Source organism: Schistocerca serialis, chromosome 11 (assembly GCF_023864345.2).
Source record: "Schistocerca serialis cubense isolate TAMUIC-IGC-003099 chromosome 11, iqSchSeri2.2, whole genome shotgun sequence".
Classification (NCBI taxonomy): domain Eukaryota; kingdom Metazoa; phylum Arthropoda; class Insecta; order Orthoptera; family Acrididae; genus Schistocerca; species Schistocerca serialis.
This window is the reverse complement of record NC_064648.1, coordinates 190,641,570-190,665,915: the sequence shown is the minus strand read 5'-3', so window position 1 is coordinate 190,665,915 and position 24,346 is coordinate 190,641,570. Positions and strand designations below refer to the sequence as shown.

The 24,346-nt window shown below is 41.6% G+C and overlaps 1 protein-coding gene across 2 annotated transcripts in view; it reads right to left on the bottom strand.

Moving 5' to 3' along the window:
• LOC126426740 (ankyrin repeat domain-containing protein 23-like) overlaps window positions 1-24,346 on the bottom strand; it is a 107,251-nt gene that overhangs the window by 22,229 nt on the left and 60,676 nt on the right. For both annotated transcript variants that reach the window (XM_050088710.1, XM_050088711.1), the window contains exons 2-3: window positions 19,137-19,713; window positions 8,578-8,748 (exon numbers count right to left, since the gene is read on the bottom strand). In XM_050088710.1, coding sequence (XP_049944667.1) covers window positions 8,578-8,748; window positions 19,137-19,702 — 737 coding nt within the window. In that variant the 5' untranslated portion in view covers window positions 19,703-19,713. The remainder of the gene's footprint in view (window positions 1-8,577; window positions 8,749-19,136; window positions 19,714-24,346) is intronic.

Genomic DNA, 24,346 nt, shown 5'->3' with positions numbered 1-24,346 from the left:
AAAATAAACATGCACTTATATTAAAATCAGCTTCACAGTGAAGTCTACAATTTCAGTCAAAGTCACACTTATAACAATCATCCATCTTTGGCGAATATTTTACAAAAATGTCAAAGCTTCTTGAGTTCCATTACAGCTCTGTTAAAATTACTTTTTCATTTCCAATAACATACTGTGTATATAAAAAAATTGGTTTGTACATTAAACCATTATTTAAACAATTTTACTTCAGCGGGCTGCACGAAGATGTTACACTGTTTCAAGCAGCAGTTCAAAACTTCAAGAATCCCACATCTCAGTAGATTTTTAGGTCTATTTGCCGTTCAACAATTAAACCGCTAATGACCAATAAACTGAATCGGTCAGATTGAGTATTGATCTGTTAACTCATTTATGATAAAATTACAGATGATTCCAAATCAAGAATATCACATTAATAATAAATTGTACTGAGCATTAATTTTGAGATTACAGTTTTGTAGTTTGAAATATGAATTTAATTTCCCTTCACTCATAAAATAAGTCCTGTCAACATACAGTATATATCTTTGACCTAAGGGTATACAACTTTGTTTAAATATTTCCCTTTAAATTTTATTACACTTTCAACATAGCGTATTAACTTAAAATGACAAACATCTGTTGTCCTGACAAAAGTCAGTGGCATATGACCAGTCAGTTTATACAAAATATACATTGTGTATTTATTGTTAAAAAGTACCTTTTTAGGATGTATTAATAACTGAACTCCTAGTTTCAACTAAGTTCATACTCAGTGGCTCAAATAAAGGAAGAAAAAGTAAGCACTGTGAAATTATTTCAAACACAATCAATGGAGATGGATTAAGAAAAACATTTCCATAATACAGAATTATCCTCATTATACACTATCACTTCGTGCTTTTGACTGTGTAGGAAGTGCAGAATGATATCCCTTTGCCATCCAAGACACCCATTTTCATATCTAGCTACAGATGGTCCCAGAAGTCTGATGCGTAATGAACTACAAACAGTGCTGATGTAGAGTGAAGATCTCAGTGGTGTCATAATTAAGTTCATTGCAGAAATGCCACGTTCACACTCTGCAATCGACACTGCAATGCTGTTTATTATTGATACAAAATTTTTGAACATTGGTGGCTGTACAAGAACAGTTGGCATTTCTCCGCTTAGTACTGGTTTCAGACCCCGTTTGTACTCCCTCAAGTCCTTCATTATTTCAGAGGGCTATTAATCTTAAATCTTTCACACTTTCGATAAATCTCATTTTCTCCGTAAGTGATCGATATGTTTGTAGGCCAGAATTAGGTGAATGGCCTTCACGTAATTCATAACTTCATCGTAGCTTTCAGATGCATTCACTGTTGATAGCAACCTGGATGACAAATTATTTGCCAAGCTGCGATAAAACTGTTTATCAGGAATCTTAGAAATATTTCTTCTTTGAGAAAGTTTAACACATTGAAAGTTCATATTTTCCAGTGCAATGTTAGCTACATTTGCATGTTGTCCCATTACATCAACCAGACTTTCAAAAACTTTTAATAAAAGTGTAATGTCGTTGTGAGCTTGAACAAGGTTAACACTTGATCTTTGAAGCTGTAGGGATAGATCGGCCAACTCTTCTAAGGCATCAGACATTACAGCTAGGTTGGAGATGAAAGATGTAGATGACAATGTATTACAAAGCCCTTTGTAAGTAGACCGTTGTTTTGAATCTCGTTTCGTGTCCTCTGATACTTCTAAAAAATGACTGTACAGAGCCCTGCAATCTTTCCACACAGCTTTTACTGCCAATAAACTGGAGGCCACCCAACGAGTGTCAAAACACATGACCAATTTTTAAATTTCTTGCTCCAAACCTTTAGCAGCAACTGCCAGCTCACTGCTGTTTTTCAGAGAGCAGCTGAAGATATTTCTAACTTTATCCATGAATATTTTAAAGTGATTAATTCCCACCACTTCTTCTATCATGTCGTGCATGGTGAGTTCTGAACGATGATTCAAACAATGCCAGATGAATAAGTTTCGAAACATCAGCTTTGCAAGGTCAGACTTTTTTCCTAACATGACAGAAGCTCCATTGCAAGTCAAAGCGATTAAATGGTCTTTCAAAAACTCACAGCCTAGTCCTAGTGATTCTAACTGCTTTAAAAGTTCTTTCAAGATATCAGATGCTGTTGTGTCATTTAGCTCAAAAAGTTTCAAAGAAATTGTCATGGTGTTTTCCCTTTTAACAATGTTCTGAACTATACAATCAAAGCTTTTTTGTGTGAAAGAGAAGGGGCTTTATCCAAAAGAAGTGAAAATTTGGAGTCACTTTTTATTAAATTATTTATTAGATCTGATGTCATCTGGTCAGAAATATGAATCACTATATTAGATCAAGCAACATTTGAACATAGTATTCGGCCCATATCCAAACCATTTTTAATTTGGAGATCAATTTCTGACTCAAACTCATAAAACAGTCTAACTTTGCTTGCTTATAAGCTGTCCAAAAACACGCTCAGTAACAACTTCTTGTTCCTTTACCTAGTGTAGATACATTTCTACAAACTTGGCCTTTTTTTAATAATTAACCACGGGGTTTTAGCTTTATAATCTGTACATTGTTTGACAGACCGACAATCTGGCTTTTCATCATCATTACAATTATCAATACTGTCTATAGATGTTTTGTCTGTATCCATATCCACCAACTTATAGAAATTTTCATTTTGTTACAATGACATAGGAGAAGGATTGTCTGCTTTGTTGTTTGCATCGTCTTCTCCAGCCACAGCTGATGTCACGGATTCTACATCTAAACTGTGGTTTTCATTGCTCTCACTAATGTTTTGTCTTTTAGGTTTAAAGAAGTCACTAATTTTTGTAGAGATATACATTACTATTAAACTCTCCTGTCCACTCAGTCACAATGTGTAAATAAACACTACAAACAAACCGAAACAATGCTGTCGGTTCTGAGCAGAACAACAACTGAACTGCAAGCGATTGACCTACATAGAGTGACTGAGTAATATCGTTGAACTTCAATTCCTAAAGTGCCTGTTGGATTGTCTGTTGGCTTCTCTGTGAGGCAGCAATGGCTAACAAGGTAAACTGATTCAAACTGAAAAAGCCGTAGACACGACCTGTCTGAATCGTAGACTACAAAGACTGAATTCACAAACAGACATACAGATAGGCAATTGTAACGTGAGAACCACTTATGGGATTTACATGTTTCTTTCTTTAACTCACAGACATATTCATTTACTATCTATTAGTATATATTTCGCTACTTTAGGCAGCACAAGAAATAAGCTGTGGCTATAATTGTAAGTCAAGTCACAAAAAAGTCAGCTGCCTTCGTGCTCTCTTACAGTACGCTGCATAAACTATTAGAGGAAAATCATTTGATTTTTTAATGAATTGTAGACCTCAAAAAGAACCACGAAAAGTCAGCAAGAGCATATGTTTGTCTTTCACAGTTGAGTCACACTCACACTTTTTCTGCTTTGTGGGTGCTGAAACAGGTGATTTCAGAAGACAAAAATCATAATTATTCTTCAACCTTAATCTTTTATTTAGGTACATCTTTTTGAGCTCTACAGTTTGGTACCACATAATGTGATGTAATTCTTATGGACTACATAATGTATTTCAAGAGAGCATGCTGGCGGAAAACATTTTTACTTCATATAGCTCATGACATTTAAATGGCTGAACAGACTTTCAGAAATATATCTAAGAACCGTCCTGATTAAACCAGCTGTCAAGTAAAAAAACGGCTTTAAAATTGGAACTTTCGTTTGAGAACTATGTTGGGGCAGACAGACAGACAGACAGACAGACAGACAGACAGACTTATGGGTCAAATATATACATGTCCGTTCTGCATCGGGAGTTCAAATTTGCCCCCTGTGGGAGCTCCTCTCTACTGTATAGTGTCAACCATGTTCTAACAAGGGTGCGGGCAGATAAAGACAATGGTCAAGAGTGCCGTGGACAAAGGGATGTATCGGATCGAAAGACTGCCAACTTTTAGTCGTGTCTGTTCCATACGCACTTTTGATTTTTAGCTGTGACATAAATTGCAAATGGAATGAAATGATTTCATGAAAGCAAATTATAAAGACGTTCACATTCAAACACGGCTTACATTATTTATTTCTCATTGACACACACGAGACGTTGCCTTGCTACTACATCGCTGAGGTTGTTAGCAGTTGTAAACAAAAGGCGATATGTACCAATCACAACTCTGGAATGATACTCACTCACACACTCACACACTCACACACTCACACACTCACACACAGAGAGAGTACCTCCTGCCCATCACATCACGTTGGCAACCCATTGTCACGTTCACTTGTTCTGGTGCAGCGGAAAATTATAGTTACGTTTTGATTTAATACTATTTCAAATCTCCAGTGCTGTACTGTAAAAAAGGGAAAAAAGGGAGAATTAGAAGAAAGGGAGTTTCTGGGAGGTGCCAGAACGTGTTCTGACTGAAATTAAGCCCTGATTCAAGGTACATGTTATTGTGGGGATATGCTGCTGTTTGCTATCTCATTGGCCATTTGTTTGACTTCCAAATTAGTACTACATTTATCTGCAAGGCTACGTTTCTCTGTTGTAATGTGAACAGATATAAAGAAAGAGTTTTGTGTGTGTGTGTGTGTCAAGGAAAGTTAGGTTAGCCTTAGCACTGCCTTCTGCTTTATAACATTGTTTGACAAGAATTCCTGATTAGGCTGGTGACTAATTTTAATACATAACTAATATTTAATTAATAAGACTTGCTTTCGTGCTGGAGAACATCTGTTCCTCACTCAAATTTTTAGTGTTGGTTATACTCCACTGGGGTGTTTTGGAAACGAATCCCAGTCTGTTTGTCCTGTTCCCATTAGGCTATCTCACAGTCACAACTTTCTCAAAAATTCCTCTGAGAGGTTTAATGTAATCACTGACTGCCATTTATGGTGGTCGGTGTTACCATTACAAGCACTCCCTTTGGAGGAGCGCTCCTGAACCATTCCACCACACGTGGATGGCTGACTTGCTGCAAGGCTATGCCCTGTGTTCTGTGACATTTGTGCGGTTGCTTCGGTATCTCAGCATTTTCAGCTCTTAAGGAGGGAGGCAGAGCTTTAGCTGGTAAAGACATTTCCAGCTGGAGTACATCACAACCAGACACACACTCTGGAATCAGGTACTGAATTGTAAGGTGTATCCAGGAACAGATGTGCACTCAGATCACAATTCAGTTATGATAATCGCTGGTAGATCATCAGCAGTCGGCTTATCTTTGGCGCGTCCCCAGGCATGAGCATCTTTGCATTTTCGGCTGGGGCGCGCGGGACGGCGAAAGGCAGTCGTTTGGGGCGGCCGGTGAGACTGGCGGAGTTGTGGCTAGGGCGTAAGCACATGTGTGATGTCTGTTACGCTGGGGCTGTTTGTGAATAGTGAAACTCCTGCGGCGGTTACTGGTTGCCTGGAAGGCATTTTGTATAAATTGTGCCAAGCCTCACAGTGAGAGAGGAGTCCGGAGTTGGTGTTGGCCTATATGTTTGTACAAATTGAGGTGCCTGTGTGAGAAGCACGGCGTAGGGCTGTCGGTTGCTTCCTCCTTCTGGGAGCCATCGCAAGCAGATGTTCGCTCGGAATGTGTACAGTTTGTGGTGAGCATAGTGTGAACAAGTTCCCATGGGATGTGCTCCCGGCCTGACTCTTGGCCTATGTTATTTGTGGGCGCCGACCCCTTGTCTGTTACTGCTTTCGGGTGTCTAAGATTTCACAGCAAAACTGTGATTTTGGGGCATTCTGTGTTTCTGGCTCAGCCTCCGCCTAGAAAGGGGAAAGATTTGGAATTCCTTAATGCTGTAGTTTAAACATATAAAAATATTGTATTTTATTCCTGTTTAATGTCAGACAGATTCAAATGTAACTTCATTTATGTATTTGAAATAAATGTGTTGGATTGACCTTAATGAATTATGTGCAATCGAAGTAAGGGATCCAGTCCTTCATTAGTGCTTAACAGTGGCGTGTGGTCCGGGTTGTGACCCCTGTGCTTGGACCAGTTCGTGAACTAAATTTTAAGAGAATTGTTATGAGAATTCAGTGTGTAAATAATAGGATACTGAAGTACACAGGAATGGAACGGGAATTTTAACTTCTTTGAGGCTCTAGACAATGCAATAATAAATGGCAATCACGAAATATTCACATTTGTCTGCGCAATCCATGAGACAGGAGTCATAACAACAGACTGCCAGAGAAACACCATCCAGGCACTACAGAAGCAACCAAGCACCTATAAGTGCAATAGCTAAACAGCTCATGAATAGAACTTATTGAAAAAATAACAACAACATGCAGAAGAACGGGAGACGAAGGTGACAATCTGTTTGAGAAAACTGAATTTGGAGTAAAGGATCGAGGGATAGTGGAAGGGATGTTCAAGAAAAATCAAGAGATCTTTATTGGATTTGCAGATCTTTACATGACATTTGACAACATGAAACAGTGAAAGTGCATGAAATTTTTAAAAGGTACATATAAGATATATGGAACAGCAGGTAACATAGAATATGTACAATAATGAACAAGAATTGGTATTCTGAATTAAAGATGGTTAAAGATAAGGATGCAGGTAATCTCCACAAATGTTCAGATGAACACTGAAGAAACATTGGTGGAACTGAAGAAACTTATAGCAATTTAATTAAAACTGAAAGTGAAAAGGATATCATTTATAAAATTCACTGGTGATATTTCTGTGTTCACTGAAAGTCAAACTGAATCACCAGAATTGGTGAATGTAATAAACAGTTGAATGAGTACCAAATCAGGATTAATGAATGGAAGAAAGAGGAAAGTATTGGGGTGTGGCAGAAATAACATTGGTGGCAAAGTTAACAGAATTAAGGACCACACAGTAGACCACTTGTAGGGACTCTGGTACACTTGATGCTAATTTACACTGAGGGTCAAAGCACGGTTGTTATAAGAAGTAATGTAGCATGGAATAACAGGAGATTCCTCGCAAAACAGTTACTAATATCACAGATAGGCCTTAATTTGTGTTAGACATACCTGAATGTATGCTTGGAGCATAGTACTGCATAAAAATTAATCATGGATTATGGAAAAACAAGAGGGGAATCGGAGCATTGTAAATGCGGTGCTATTGATGGATGTTTAAACTAGGTGAACTCATAACAGAAGAACTATCGAACATCTCTCAGAATAGGTGAGGATAGTGTGATATGAAGAAAACTGTGACAAGTACAAGGGTCAGCAGAGTAAGTTATATTTGAAGGCATCAGGGAATAACTGCTGTGGAACTAGAGGTGGTTGCTGAGGTTAAAAACTGTAGGGAAAGACAGAGATAGGAATGCACGTAATTGTGGACTCTGGGAGCTCATGGCACTGCAAATCTGCTGCTCAGACAGACAGGCACATTGTCAACAGAAGGCAGAGTTTCCCCTTTGCATGTCTGTGGTTACCGAGACTGGCTGTTACAGCAGAGTACAGTGGGGCAACCAAGGTGGTCCACACCCTGGCAAGCTGAGGCTCTGCTGACGTTTGCTTCTGTTTGGTGATTGCCGAGTATATTTCTTGTGACTAACAGAAACTTTATAGCAAATCACTGGGTTCTTTCTCCTCTCTCATTCCTGACAAGCACCAAAAATGGTCTCATAAATGTGTGTGTGTATGAGTCTGACCTCTACTAGGCCATTACAATACATCTAAAGTAATAGACATTTATCTCATCTGACAGTTTACACATTCAGTGCACTCATACTCTCCCCATCACTAAATTTTCTGGGCATGACATTGTCTGAATTATTGAAACTTCCTGGCAGATTAAAACTGCGTGCCGGACCGAGACTCGAACTCGGGACCTTCGCCTTTCGTGGGCAATTGCTCTACCAACTGAGCTACCCAAGCACGGCTCTCATTCTGGAAACCTCCCCCAGGCTGTCGCTAGGCCGTGTCTCCGCAATATCCTTTCTTTCAGGAGTGCTAGTTCTGCAAGGTTCGCAGGAGAGCTTCTGTAAAGTTTGGAGGGTAGGAGCCGAGGTACTGGCAAAAGTAAAGCTGTGAGGACGGGGCTTGACTCGTGCTTCGGTAGCTCAGATGGTAGAGCACTTGCCCACTAAAGGCAAAGATCCCGAGTTTAAGTCTCGGTCCAGCAGACAGTTTTAATCTGCCAGGAAGTTTCATATCGGCCACACTCCGCTGCAGAGTGAATGTCTGTCTGAATTATTGTTGGCATTGGTTTGCTGGTCTTGGTGAATAAGACACTGAACTGTTGACAATAACTATTTTTCCTACCAACCTATTCTTAACTAACCTCTCTCCCATGATACTATGATCTAGTCATGGGGATACCACCTCTGATTGTATGTTTTGATTTTATTCCCAGTTCACTTTGCTGACCCTCATTAAATCTAGACTGAGCATTTACACTTTGCTTTTCAGTGTTTATATCTTACCTACCATATAATGGTGTGTGTGTGTGTGTGTGTGTGTGTGTGTGTGTGTGTGTGTGTGTGTGTGTGTTTTGAGGGAACTCACCGCATTTGAGAGACAGTGGCCTCATCAGGTCGAGGAGTTGTGGGCCGCGCAGCAGCAGGTGTCTGGTGAGGTGCGCTGGCAGAGGTGGCGGTGGCAGCGGTGGTGGTGGCGGTTCTGGTTGTGGTTGTGGTGCTGGTGGTGGTGGTCCTCGGCTCTGTAACGACTGGTGCACTGCACATACAGAGAGGCAGGGTGTGAGCTGAATGGGCGTGTCCTCGTGGGGATGTGGAGGTGGCTCACTATGGCCAGCACTGCTGAGGGACCATCCACACTGGGGATAGGGCTGCAGTTAATACAAATGAATTACCAGTAAGCTAAGCTAATAACAATCAATCGTACCATCCGAGCTTTCCATGGCAGTCGCTCAACCCCATACAACAGGTAGTTCAAATCTAGGTGCAGCCAGAAGGTACATACAACGCCCAATACTTGCACAAAACAATTACAGAATTACTGGACACGTTAGCTCAGGTGCTATCGCCATCAAAACTATCCAAACGGCCTGAATTCCACTCCACCTAAATTGTATGATGATGATGATGAAGTGCCATATTCCTTGACAGAGTGTAGGGGGACGACGAATGCACCCACATAATGTTACTGTCTTGCAGTTCCTCTGATCTCTTTTCGATATGGGCATTTCATGCTACAAAATGATTATTACAAGACCCCACTTGAAGCAACTGATTTGTAACACTGAGTCCACAATCAGACTAATATCACGATAATGTGAATATCGAAACCTGTTATAATTAGATGGCAGCTTGTAAACTCAAGTTTATTGCAATAAATGACTTTTGGAAACTAAGTTTCAACTTGAAATTAAGTGACGAAAACATTTGTATTAAGACTACCATCCAGGATTCCAATTGAGCACCTATTGTCTCTGTTAACTAAGTATGAAAGATCTTAAATATCATTTCAGCCACATGTAAGCATGTGTGTGTGGGTGCATGTTGAAATGTTGAAATGACTTGGCATTGTGTTCGATGATTCAAACCTAGCAACTAATAGGATTGTTAACTAAGTGCAATAATACAATACATATCCAAATATAGCAAAATGAGAATCTGAACTGTCGAGAAAAAGTATTTTGTTCCTTTACTGGGATCTGAATCCACCACCTCTCATTGTTTTCTAACCACAAATACATGTTAAAAATTTGCTTAGTTTTGCTGTAGCAGGATGTGCCAATATATGAACTGGAAATAACCTAACAGAACATTCTGTGTAGGTTGGGAATCTATCCCCGCGTGCTGCATGCACCATCGTTGTTGACTGCACACAAGATGATGTTGATTATCGAATTCTTTTTTGCCACTTGCTAGGAGGTACATGTTTTAACTTTTCAAGCAATCATTTAAAGTTGTGTGTGACAGACTTGAAATAGACACCAGCTGTCATAGCTGACAAGACATGCAGAGGCGATAAAAATTAAAATTGCTTTTCCCCTCTGGTTTTATGTGCACGACACAATGAAAATCTTTGCGGACAACCATGAATACAATGGATGCTAATAAATATGGACATATCCGTGGGAAGAATTTCTTAACACAAAAGAGCTTCATTACACCAGATGTGTACTGTTACATTCTGAGGACTCACATTAGCCTTTGATTTTACGTTTTTTGTCAGGACCAAACATTTTTGTTTTATGAAGGTAAAGTCAAATAGTTCAAATGTCCATCCAACCATCCTGTTTTAAGTTTTCCTTTATTTTCTTAAACTAAGCAATGCAAATACTGTGACCATTCCTTTGAAATGGCACGATCTATTTCCTTTCTAACATTTGAGAGCTGTAGATTCTACTTTGTCTCTAATGGTCTTGCAGTCGATGGGATGTTTGACGCTTAATTACTTCTTTCTTTCTTCCTCCTCAACATTTCCTATTGAATTAAAGTGCCGCATGATGGCTAATTGGTCACATTTCATGACATTTGGCAGTAATCGATTGAGCCATACTGGTAAACCACCACATCAAAACAAACCAACTGCAAATGAAAAAATTATTTCCTGACGTAATTTCTTTGACACACTTACCACATACACGCACAAAATAATACAACAGAACAAACACATTTCCAGAATACAAAAGGACTCACAAGCTGAAAACTTACAAACACACACTGACAACACCACACAGAAAAGAACCAGATGGTACACCATGACCTACACACATAAGCAGAGCCAAAATAAAAAAATACCACACACACACACACACACACACACACACACACACACACACACACACACACACACACACACACACGCGCGCGCGTACACAAACAGATCACAGATACTTCAATAATTACACTCTAAAGTTTCGCAATAACATTCGATCTTTGGTAAAAACATTTGACAGTCAGCAACAGAAACCAAAACATTGCACTGAAACAATCTTTCAGTTCATAGTGCTGTGGAGTGTGGGAAAAAACTGCAAATTGTCATTCATAAGAAGAACACCACCAAAAATGCAATGGGAGTGTAATATGTAAGAAATTGTCCACACAACCTGTAAGTACAGTTCAAAACATTACTACTTAATAGGAAATACCAACCACCAGAACTGTTTATAACCTATAGGCACAGTGACAAAAATGTAAATTAAATAGCTAACATATGTTCATATTCCAGGCCATTGATAACGCCTTGCAGAAAATAAACTTTAAACGCGTATGGCACTAAAATTGTGTTTTATTCAGTTGCTGTCAGATGGTCCATAAGTAAAAATTATCAATATACTGTGATGCACAAAATACTTCATGCAGCATTTTCGAAGGTTTAAACAACAATCCTTATGACCTTCAAGTGTACAATATTCAATAAGTCACTCAAAGATTATTTTATAGCTACAAATAAAAAATTATGGTTGATAAATATACTTATTCCAACCTGCATGACAACACGTCAGACAAAAGTCTATGATATTATGCATGAATCTACTTGTTTCAGTTAAATTATGGGTGGTCCTTTTAGGCTACATGCATCAATGTAGTATGCTACATGAGGAAAAATTATGGACTTTCTTACGCACTTGCAAGGTACATTTTTAGGCCCCCTTTTTCCACATGGAATTTATATGGAGGGATTATCTGTGCTACATAAGCTACATTTACTGAAGACAAGCCTCATCTTTGCCAAGATTGACGGCGTTAATAATAACATAAGAAATTATAATAATGAATGATCTCTTCAAAAAACTATTATAGTGGATAAACATGGCTGCTTAGTAGCTTAATACCACTTCAAACTAAAAAATAAATTCCTTCTGAGATTATAATAAAGGGAAACCACTTCAAGAATAACAATGGATGCATTCTCAAACAACAGTCACTGCCTATGATTGACTTCCTTATATATCAAATGCATCTCTTCTTTTAGTAAAATTATAAGCCTCTATCACAATAATAAAGAACTAGAAAATAATTAACGTTCCTTGACACAATGCCACACTACTGCAGTTATAAATGTGACAATGATCCCTGGAGAACATTGTGGAAGTTTGATTGATACTTGTCGCTGAGTTTATTTTGTACGATCTAGTGTTGGTGTAACTTAAACTCTTACAAGATCACAGCAGCTCAGGTGGGAGAAAACACTTCCTGCACAAATTTCTGTAGCCTACAATAATGCCAGTAGTGCAGCTGACAATTATGTGATTTTATTTCAGTGATTACAAAAACAACTCTAAAGTACACATTAGGTAGCTGAGGCAACTAGTGGCCATTGATATGGATTAACAAGGAAAAGAATGTTTTGTAAAGGTTGTAATGAACCTCGAGGGAAACAGAACACTCATCCAGTGAGGAGCATCCTTCGTTAAAGGCAAAACAGTGGCACTGCATTGAAAGTAGTTTGGTGGTCTGTTAAAATTGCTCTACCTTCATTTTCTTAAGCTCTGTGTTCGAGTCACTGATCAGCCAAACACTTAACAAGTATTAACAGACCCTCTTTGCCTCCGGTGACTTCTGTTGAACAACATAAGGTTCCACTTTCCTTCCTAATCTACAATAAAGCCGACGGTCATTCACTATCTGCTGGAGGAGAGTCGGTGTATGTTGGGCCATGACAGAGGCAGACGTCCGGCTAGTGGAAGCTCACCATTAACCTTTCTTGCACCAGAAATTTTATTTCATTCCTGAAACAATTGTCATGTAAAGTCACGGCAAACTTATTTGAACTTGCAATATTGAAAATGTTGGTGCTGAACTGGGAATCTAACTCGGATATCTCTTTCTGCCATTTTGAACACTTTTCGGACAATACAGTTCCATCGTTTTGTTGGGTCCCTAACATTCCATAGTTATCCAGGTTTCAAAGAAAGGGGAAGGTCTGGTTTTAAATACTGGTTGGGTACAAAAATTTTCACTGTGTGATTTCAAGTTGTAGCATTCGCACTGCAAGTAATATGTGGAAAGCAATAATGATTTTTAGCATTTGTGCTTGCAACGTCAACAATAACAATTGGTGCCAATTTTGACTATGAAACAGGCAGAGAACGTTTTATCCTATTATTTCAGATTTATAAATTTCACTCCTAGTGGCTGGTGGATAAGTATTTGACAGGTGTGTAGCCAGTGGTGATAGCATATACAGGGTTAAGAGTCCCAGTCAGCACAGAACTTTTCCTCGCATAATTTCTAGTTCAGGCATGAGCATATTTCACTGGTGGTGAAATAAACCGACGCTGTGTATCTATATGTGGCTAGAAAACAACATGATATATGCTGGGTTCGAAACGCAGCGGGGGAATACTTTGTTGTATAATCATTTCAGTTTCATCATCCCTCTAGCGGTGAAAAATTTTGATACATAAAATTATAACATTTTATTGTGCTTCATTCACAATCCCTGCCCAAAACAAAACTTTATGCCCCATCATATCAAGTTTGAAAAAGTGCATATGATGTTACATGTGGTTAAAATGATAGTTAAGATCTGTAGTGACCGGATTGGAGTCCTGGATCCCAGTCCATTACAAAAGCATGTAGTCTGAAGCTGAATCTTGCTTTTTGAAATGTCATTTATTGTAATTAACTTGAGTTTACAAGCACTGAGGACCACCATCTCTGGTAAAGGGATTTCTGATATTTACATTACTGTGGTATTGGTTTTCATATGGACGATAATAGACAAAGTGCAAGAAAGTTATGTGGCTGCGTACAAACCAGGTGGAATGCAGTTCAGGAAATTTGGCTGCTTCTGAGCATGGTAACACACGCATATAAATTTGACAGGCACGACACTCGTCTGATTGTGAAACATTTCGATTGTAATTAATGTGATACTTTGATCGTCAGACATCGTTCAAAGCCTGTTTTAAAAACTGGTCTTTGAAAGGTACAGGTAACTAAATGGTTGACAGCGTGTTTCAAATTGAGCTGGAGAAGGAATTCAGTACAGCGGATAGTAAGGCACGGTGAAACCCATGATTTGACAACAGAAAGAGGCTGTGGTTGTGCAACAGTTACATGTCATAACAGTATTACCACATTCATCTAAATTTCATTCATTAAATACGGTTGACAGGAATTTAAGTATTTTTCAAGTGAGCATCCTCACCTTGTAAGCACACATGAAACCATGGGGTAGTTAAAGTAAGCTGTGTCATTCCCCAGTGATGGAAAAACACACACTACTGTGTGTGTGTGTGTGTGTGTGTGTGTGTGTGTGTGTGTGTGTGTGTGTGTGTGGGGAAGGGGGGTGGGGGGGGGGGGTGATGAGCAATGTTTGTGATTGATGATGTAAGTTGTGCTGTGAACTTGCTACTGAAATAAAATTATGTTTGTCCTCCACATACAGTAGGTATGAATGGTAAATTCCGTAAGAATTTGATGTCTATCTAGAAGGGCTGGCATGGATACAAGGGGGAGTAGGATGAACATGGGATAGTGAGACATCCTCCCCAAAAAATGGGAAAACACTATATCACTTCACTGTGTGAAGTGGACACTGTATGAAGTAAAAAATAATTCTGCTTACACCTGGTTTTATACATCTTATTTTAATTATTGTTAAAATCATAGGCACCTGTGGTGTATAAAATTTGAGTGTGACACTATGTATAATTTTGAGAGGTTGGGGGGGGGGGGGGGGTGGAATCAGTGAAAGACAGAGACAGTTCCAGAACCAAACATTGTGTATCTGTCTGTAACTGACACCCAATAGTGTGGGAAGTATGAGGCAGTCAACTAGGTGAAGATCACGACAAGAATCTATTATACATCATCAAGAGAATTTTTAAAATATACACAAAGATTACTGCTAGTAAAAAGATTCCCGTTAACAAAAATTTTTTCAAACATAAGTGCTTGAGTCATTTCCCACAGCGTGCATAACGAGTTTGGAATAATATAATGCTTTAAATTTTTTTCAAGAATGTAAACAATTGTAATATGTTTGTTGTTTAAACAAGGAATTTTGATGTTAATCTTTATTGAATAAAAGAGAAAGACACTGAATGATTTACAACACTGGCTCTATGTTCATTACAATTGGTTCAGGGAATGCACAGTGTCATCTCGAGCACAAGATTTCTGATATGTCAAATAGCACATAAAATAGTACTACATCATCATCATCATCATCATCATCATCATCATCATCATCATCATCTAAGACTGATTATGCCTTTCAGTGTTCAGTCTGGAGCATAGCCCCCCTTATACAGTTCCTCCATGATCCCCTATTCGGTGCTAACATTGGTGCCTCTTCTGATGTTAAACCTATTACTTCAAAATCATTCTTAACCGAATCCAGGTACCTTCTCCTCAGTCTGCCCCGACTCCTCCTACCCTCTACTGCTGAATCCATGAGTCTCTTGGGTAACCTTGCTTCTCCCATGCGTGTAACATGACCCCACCATCTAAGCCTGTTCGCCCTGACTGCTACATCTATAGAGTTCATTCCCAGTTTTTCTTTGATTTCCTCATTGTGGACACCCTCCTGCCATTGTTCCCATCTACTAGTACCTGCAATCATCCTTCATATCCGTAACAACCTTGTTGGTAAGGTAACCTGAATCCACCCAGCTTTCGCTCCCATACAACAAAGTTGGTCGAAAGATTGAACGGTGCACAGATAACTTAGTCTTGGTACTGACTTCCTTCTTGCAGAAGAGAGTAGATCGTAGCTGAGCGCTCACTGCATTAGCTTTGCTACATCTCGCTTCCAGTTCTTTCACTATGTTGCCATCCTGTGAGAATATGCATCCTAAGTACTTGAAACCGTCCACCTGTTCTAACTTTGTTCCTCCTATTTGGCACTCAATCTGTTTATATTTCTTTCCCACTGACATTACTTTCGTTTTGGAGATGCTAATCTTCATACCATAGTCCTTACATTTCTGATCTAGCTCTGAAATATTACTTTGCAAACTTTCAATCGAATCTGCCATCACAACTAAGTCATCCGCATATGCAAGACTGCTTATTTTGTGTTCACATATCTTAATCTCACCCAGACAGTCTATTGTTTTCAACATATGATCCATAAATAATATGAACAACAGTGGAGACACGTTGCAGCCTTGTCTTACCCCTGAAACTACTCTGAACCATGAACTCAACTTACCGTCAACTCTAACTGCTGCCTGACTATCCATGTAAAGACTTTTAATTGCTTGCAAATGTTTGCCTCCTATTCCATAATCATGTAGAACAGACAATAACTTCCTCCTAGGAACCCGGTCATATGCCTTTTCTAGATCTATAGAGCATAGATACAATTCCCTGTTCCACTCATAACATTTCTCCATTATTTGCCGTAAGCTAAAGATCTGGTCCTGACAACCTCTAAGAGGCCTAAACCCACTCTGATTTTCATCCAATTGCTCCTCAACTAATACTCGCACTTTCCTTTCAACAATACCTGAGAAGATTTTACCCACAACGCTGATTAAAGAGATACCTCTGTAGTTGTTACAATATTTTCTGTTTCCATGTTTAAAGATTGGTGTGATTACTGCTTTTGTCCAGTCTGATGGAACCAGTCCCGACTCCCAGGCCATTTCAATTATCCTGTGTAGCCATTTAAGACCTGACATTCCACTGTATTTGATGAGTTCCGACTTAATTTCATCCACCCCAGCTGCTTTATTGCACTGCAATCTATTGACCATTTTCTCCACTTCCTCAAACGTGATCCTATTTCCATCATCATTCCTATCCCATTCTACCTCGAAATCTGAAACATTACTGATCGTATTTTCACCTACATTGAGCAACTCTTCAAAATATTCCCACCATCTGCCCAAGGCATCCACAGGATTCACCAGCAGTTTTCCTGACCTGTCCAAAATACTTGTCATTTCCTTCTTACCTGCCTTTCGAAGACTGCTAATTACACTCCAGAACGGTTTTCCAGCAGCTTGACCCAATGTCTCCAACCTGTTTCGAAAGTCTTCCCAAGATTTCTTCTTGGATGCTGCAATTATCTGTTTGGCTTTGTTTCTTTCTCCAACATAACTTTCTCTGTCTACCTGAGTTCTAGTATGTAGCCATTTTTTATACGCCTTCTTTTTCCTTTTACAGGCTGCCTTGACTGTGTCATTCCACCAAGCTGTTTGCTTCCTCCTACTTTTACACACTACTGTTCCAAGACACTCTTTAGCCACTGTGTCCCTGTACCTTGTCCATTCCTTTTCCAATGACTGTAACTGACTACATTCAACTAACTGGTACCTTTCTGAGATCGCTGTTATGTACTTTTGCTTGATTTCCTTATCCTGAAGTTTCTCCACTCTTATCCTCCTGCATATGGACCTGACCTCCCGCACTTTCGGCCTCGCAATCCCAATTTCACTGAAGATTAAATAATGATCAGTGTCATCAAAGAATCCCCTGAATACACGTGTGTCCCTCACAGCCTTCCTGAATTCCTGATCTGTTATTATATAGTCAATGACAGATCTGGTTCCCCTGCCTTCTCAAGTATACCGGTGAATGTTCTTATGTTTAAAAAAGGAGTTTGTGATTACTAAGAGTTGTTTCCCGTTCCTGTTGGCCTCCATATCTTCTCCAAATTTACCCATAACCTTTTCATAACCTTCTGTTCGATTTCCAATCCTGGCGTTAAAATCGCCCATGAGCAGAACACTGAAATACTACATAAGTATTAAAATCTAAATGAAAAATAAATGATCATTTATCAGTGTTAGTGGCTATTAGACTTGTATGAACATATGTAACTGTAAGATGGTGCAGAAAAATGGTAACTCTGGTCGCACAGCCACTTTAAGCGTCACAGACTATCAGAGATGGAACAGCAACAACAATGGATGGGATAGATTATGTCATAAGGTGTGCCACAGGAGAATGGAAGCCTGTAGTGTTCACTGGGTGGCTATAGTAAAGCCATAGATCCACTGAAACACACACACACACACACACACACACACACACACACAGGGGTGGACACCTGTTCGTCGAATACACAGTAAGGCACGGTATTCTGTGTGTCACAGATGGGAACGTATCAAAGCACTGCGTGAGCTTTATGTAATGCTGAGTACAGAGGCGAACAAAATGAGGTGGGAAGACTCAATTTTATGGGACCAGCTGGAACTGCTGGTAGGTCTGGCCTGTGATCCTGCAAGGTGGTCTCAGGCTGCAAGAGGTGTGAGCAGACAGACACTGGGGCACCGATGCTTACTTCACCTGGTTTTCTGAACATCTTCCATACAAGCCCTCCCAGCAGAGCATTCTTTTATATAATGTGCCTTTAGAGCAATTAACATCTTCCGTGTACTGTCTGGATTTGGAGAGAACTAAGAATTGTCTTGGAATAGTTACTGGCATATGGCTTGCACGTGGAAAGAAAGTGACAGACAACTACGTAACAGCCAAAGCTGTAATACTAAGGTGTGAATAATCATTACTTGGATAGTCTCCTTTACTACACAAAGAAAATTCCACAGGTCAACATCAGCAATATAAAATTGTAGATAAGTTGCCGCCCTCCTCTAATCATTCTGCAGTACACTACCTTGCTCGAGGTGTCGGCTGTAAGTGACTTACTCAGTCATCATCTTCATGCAGTGTGGCACTATTCAAAGGTGTCTCATTGTCATCAGCCACAGAGGCAATGGACAACTTTGGAGACCACTTCATGGGAACAGGGCTACAGCAACCAGTACAGGCTGCCGGTTGCAAACTACACCCATCACGGCGTCTGAGCCTGTGCTGGGCAATACAGCTTTGTGTCCACAGCAGTCTGCCTCATGCTCTATTCACACAGTGAGTGTACCCTCTGTCATGACAGTTGATGCTAAAACCTAAACAACCACTTTCTGTATACATGTAGTTTAATATAATGCCCACAAACTGGCTGTTTGATGATTTTTGTTAGCTAACATACCTGGTAATGAACACTGTTCAGTTTAGGGGTTCACTGAAACGAGGGTAATGATAGCATTGTGAGCTATCGTGAAATGACTGTCTATGATGGTGTATTTTACAGCAGACACACATCTACGAAAATTCAGTGGGAAAAATTACACAGTTGGAAATACACACACCTAGAACCGAGAGACACTAATCAGTGGGTTGTCTCACACTTACCTGGTTTGTGGTGGTGGATCGTACAGCAACCGGCTCACTTCGATCAAGTCTTCCGGCTGCTTCCGCATCGCATCTGCCCACCCCTGCGTGGCCATCACCTCGTGGGTACGTGCCTTAATAAATTCGATGGCTGCTCGCCTGAGGTCACTGCAGGAGTGGCGGACTGCGAGGACGGCCGCGGCCGCCGCGGTCTCCACGGTCAGCTGAGCGGCCACCTGCCGCTCGCACTCCGCCTTCAGCCCCGACGCCCCGTACTTATCTGCTGCGGCCAGCAGCTGGGGGGCCGTGCCGGGCAGCTGGGGGGCCCGCTGGGTGTACAGGTAGGAGACCAGCTGCCTCAGCACCGGGCCCCCGATGTCGGCAATCCTCACCACGCCAGTGCTGGCCTCGAGGGTGTCGTGGGCGAACATCGCCGCGAACACAGGGCTCCTGTCCGCCAGGACGGCCCTGTGCGCCACCAGCCGAGTCTCACCTGCCTCGAGCATCACCATGGCGTCGTCCCCGGCGTCCAGCAGGTCCCCCAGGTCCACAGCCACCGTCTCTGTGATGTCCTTAACTGCTTCCATTGCGGACGATTCTGAAACACGGCAACACGGAGCAGCCGTTTCAGCATACAGGTGACTGACGATACCTCTACGAGTGACAGCCACACCTGTCTCCAGCGACAGTTGATAAATACAGGGTGAGTCACCTAACGTTACCGCTGGATATATTTCGTAAACCACATCAAATACTGACGAACCGATTCCACAGACCGAACGTGAGGAGAGGGGCTAGTGTAATTGGTTACCACAAACCATAAAAAAATGCACGGAACTATGTTTTTTAACGTAAAACTACATTTTTTAGTTGGGACCCCGTTGGTTTTGTTAGCACATTTGAACATACAAACAAATACGTAATCAGTGCCGTTTGTTGCATTCTAAAATGTTAATTACATCCGGAGATATTGTAACCTAAACTTGACGCTTGAATACCACTCCTCCGCTGTTCGATCGTCTGTATCGGAGAGCACCGAATTACGTAGGGATCCAAAGGGAACAGTGATGGACCTTAGGTACAGAAGAGACTGGAACAGCACATTATGTCCACATGCTAACACCTTTTTATTGGTCTTTTTCACTGACGCACATGTACATTACCATGAGGGGTGAGGTACACGTACACACGTGGTTTCCGTTTTCAATTACGCAGTGGAATAGAGCGTGTCCCGACATGTCAGGCCAATAGATGTTCAATGTGGTGGCCATCATTTGCTGCACACAATTGCAATCTCTGGCGTAATGAATGTCGTACACGCCGCAGTACATCTGGTGTAATGTCGCCGCAGGCTGCCACAATAGGTTGTTTCATATCCTCTGGGGTTGTAGGCACATCACGGTACACATTCTCCTTTAACGTACCCCACAGAAAGTAGTCCAGAGGTGTAAGATCAGGAGAACATTTACATTTACGACATCGGTAGCACCTATCATCACAGTGGGTAACGCAAAGTTGTTCAATGCGCTAACAGTTTCGCAAACCGTCGACTTTTACACGCATGTTCGGCACAAACTGTTCTCCTGGTTTTCTGACGACCGACTTTCTCTCTCGTGGTATTAATCGTGTTTCGACGTCTGAGCTCCTGGTTCGGTTCTCGCCTGATTGGTTCGTGACTGCAGTCCAGAAAGGACTGGCGCTTCGATCGGGTGGTCTGTACGACCGGCAGAAACCTTTTTGTTCTAACTTAATCAGATTTTTACGTTTTGCACAAACTGCAACACCGTTACAGGTTTTCACGCTAATTAAGGCCGTGTAAGCATGGTCTCTTCCGAATGTAGTTTTGACCAAAATGCGATTCCGGTAGCCGGTAGCTGGAGTCCAGAGTTTTTCTTTATCGTGCCTTTTGCGTTGCTCTGCAGATATTTCCATAGCAAGTTTGAAACGCGTACGTTTCATAGGCAGCGATGGCGAGCCACAGAATCTCTGACCAGAGAGCATGTAGTCAGTGCAGTTGCGAGAGAGTAATAGCGCGCGAGAGTTCAGTTCTGCTGCGAGGCAGTAGTGGTACGTAGCGAGTCGCGAGAGCATGTAGTTGCTGTTGCGAGTTAGCAGTTGTGTGTGAGGAGTCGGCGGGCGTCGACATGGCTCTATGGTCGACATTCAGGACGAGGTATATTTTTTAAATAAGGTAATGAAGCAGCTTTGCGCACATCTGATAATGTAATGGATCTTAAGTGTAATTAATTTGTTCAAGAATCGCCCCAATAATAATTTTGTTTTCAAACCAAGCATTTTAACAAAACAAAGAATCCCTTTTTGAAATAATATTTTCCTTGCATTTCCTTAAAGAAAAGTCTCCCTTAAATTAAAAAAAAATATATATATTTGCGATGCATTTCCTCCAAGCTATGCGAAAAATAAGAGCAGATGCAGTATTACTGAGGTAAGAATTTGAGTTTAATCAGGGCCTAAAGATCGACATTTCGGTCTATTTGTGTTTTCATTGTCACTGAGATTTCATTTTTTATTGAATTCATATCAGCTGAGATTTCATTCATTTTTTGTTGAATTGACTTAACATTTTTGTGGGGAGGTTACACTTTGCTCCATTTATATTTAAACATTGTCTTTCAAATGTCACGGGGGAGGTTACAAGTTCCATACCGTGACAAATATTTCTTTATACCTAACCCAGAGGTGAAACAGCAACTTTCATAAATGCAGCTTTGAAACTTTTTAATGCAATGAAATATTTTCTTAAAAATTTTCATCCCCTATTCCACTCCTTTAGGGGTTGAATTTCCAGAAACACTCAAACACGTATTTTTTTATTTTCTGACTGAGAAATCAAACACTAGTTTTTGTAGTTCTAGCTCCAAAATTACCTTAATAGAGACATTTCTCAAAAATCCTTCATCCCAATTTCACCCCCTTATGGTTGAAATTTCGCGCAATCTTCTTACACGCACCTCCTGGAGATTTCCAGTTTCGGTTTGGGCTGGGCGATGATGGGTCAGACGGGCAGGACATTCCCTTTTATGCAGAGAGATTATTAATTAATAATCATACAGTAATTTTTGCTCACGAATTGACCTGGTGACCGATCTCGAGTTATTTTCCGTCCAAGCTTATGGCTGATGCCGTTTATTTATTCCATACTTTTATCTTTCGTTACTGTGTAAAACCAGTCGCACAGTAACAATTCGTTTACAAGTGTATCTGGATTTTTTCGTATTTTCATTATTCCTCGGAACATACGCGTTCCCAATGTAACTGGGAAAATTAGGCGCACGCCTCATGTAAACATCCTAATTAAACGGAAGTCCAGCTCCGTTATAACTTGCGTAGTTACAGTTTAGCGCAAGCCGCACCTCGACACATGTTCAGTCATTCTGCGTATATTTCGGGTGACCTAACAGTTATACAACCGCTGTGAAGAACCGTAACCGAACTACACTCCTGGAAATGTAAAAAAGAACACATTGACATGGGTGTGTCAGACCCACCATACTTGCTTCGGACACTGCGAGAGGGCTGTACAAGCAATGATCACACGCACGGCACAGCGGACACACCAGGAACCGCGGTGTTGACCGTCGAATGGCGCTAGCTGCGCAGCATTTGTGCACCGCCGCCGTCAGTGTCAGCCAGTTTGCCGTGGCATACGGAGCTCCATCGCAGTCTTTAACACTGGTAGCATGCCGCGACAGCGTGGACGTGAACCGTATGTGCAGTTGACGGACTTTGAGCGAGGGCGTATAGTGGGCATGCGGGAGGCCGGGTGGACGTACCGCCGAATTGCTCAACACGTGGGGCGTGAGGTCTCCACAGTACATCGATGTTGTCGCCAGTGGTCGGCGTAAGGTGCACGTGCCCGTCGACCTGGGACCGGACCGCAGCGACGCACGGATGCACGCCAAGACCGTAGGATCCTACGCAGTGCCGTAGGGGACCGCACCGCCACTTCCCAGCAAATTAGGGACACTGTTGCTCCTGGGGTATCGGCGAGGACCATTCGCAACCGTCTCCATGAAGCTGGGCTACGGTCCCGCACACCGTTAGGCCGTCTTCCGCTCACGCCCCAACATCGTGCAGCCCGCCTCCAGTGGTGTCGCGACAGGCGTGAATGGAGGGACGAATGGAGACGTGTCGTCTTCAGCGATGAGAGTCGCTTCTGCCTTTGTGCCAATGATGGTCGTATGCGTGTTTGGCGCCGTGCAGGTGAGCACCACAATCAGGACTGCATACGACCGAGGCACACAGGGCCAACACCCGCCATCATGGTGTGGGGAGCGATCTCCTACACTGGCCGTACACCACTGGTGATCGTCGAGGGGACACTGAATAGTGCACGGTACATCCAAACCGTCATCGAACCCATCGTTCTACCATTCCTAGACCGGCAAGGGAACTTGCTGTTCCAACAGGACAATGCACGTCCGCATGTATCCCGTGCCACCCAACGTGCTCTAGAAGGTGTAAGTCAACTACCCTGGCCAGCAAGATCTCCGGGTCTGTCCCCCATTGAGCATGTTTGGGACTGGATGAAGCGTCGTCTCACGCGGTCTGCACGTCCAGCACGAACGCTGGTCCAACTGAGGCGCCAGGTGGAAATGGCATGGCAAGCCGTTCCACAGGACTACATCCAGCATCTCTACGATCGTCTCCATGGAAGAATAGCAGCCTGCATTGCTGCGAAAGGTGGATATACACTGTACTAGTGCCGACATTGTGCATGCTCTGTTGCCTGTGTCTATGTGTCTGTGGTTCTGTCAGTGTGATCATGTGATGTATCTGACCCCAGGAATGTGTCAATAAAGTTTCCCCTTCCTGGGACAATGAATTCACGGTGTTCTTATTTCAATTTCCAGGAGTGTATGTGTGGCATCTGGAGCAGAGAACAAGTTTTCCAAGCATTTCTCAAGAGAACTTTCAGGGATTAACGATCTCTAAAATGTCGCTGCACTGCTGTTACGGTTTTCCGGTAGTGTCAGACGGCGTGCATCGCGTCAGCCCAGAGGGAGCGGCAGGGCAGCCGGCTGTGCTGGGAGCGGAGCCTGTGCGCATGCGCAGCGCCGGTCAGCTGGCTCGCCAAAAGGAGTCAGGCATCACGTACCGCTCACGGATCGGATCGGATTTATTTCAGCCACAGACGACACGAAAAGAAGTTTCATCGACATGGACTTTTAGTAACTTCCAATTTGGGTAGAAAATTCGACGTTGGCTAC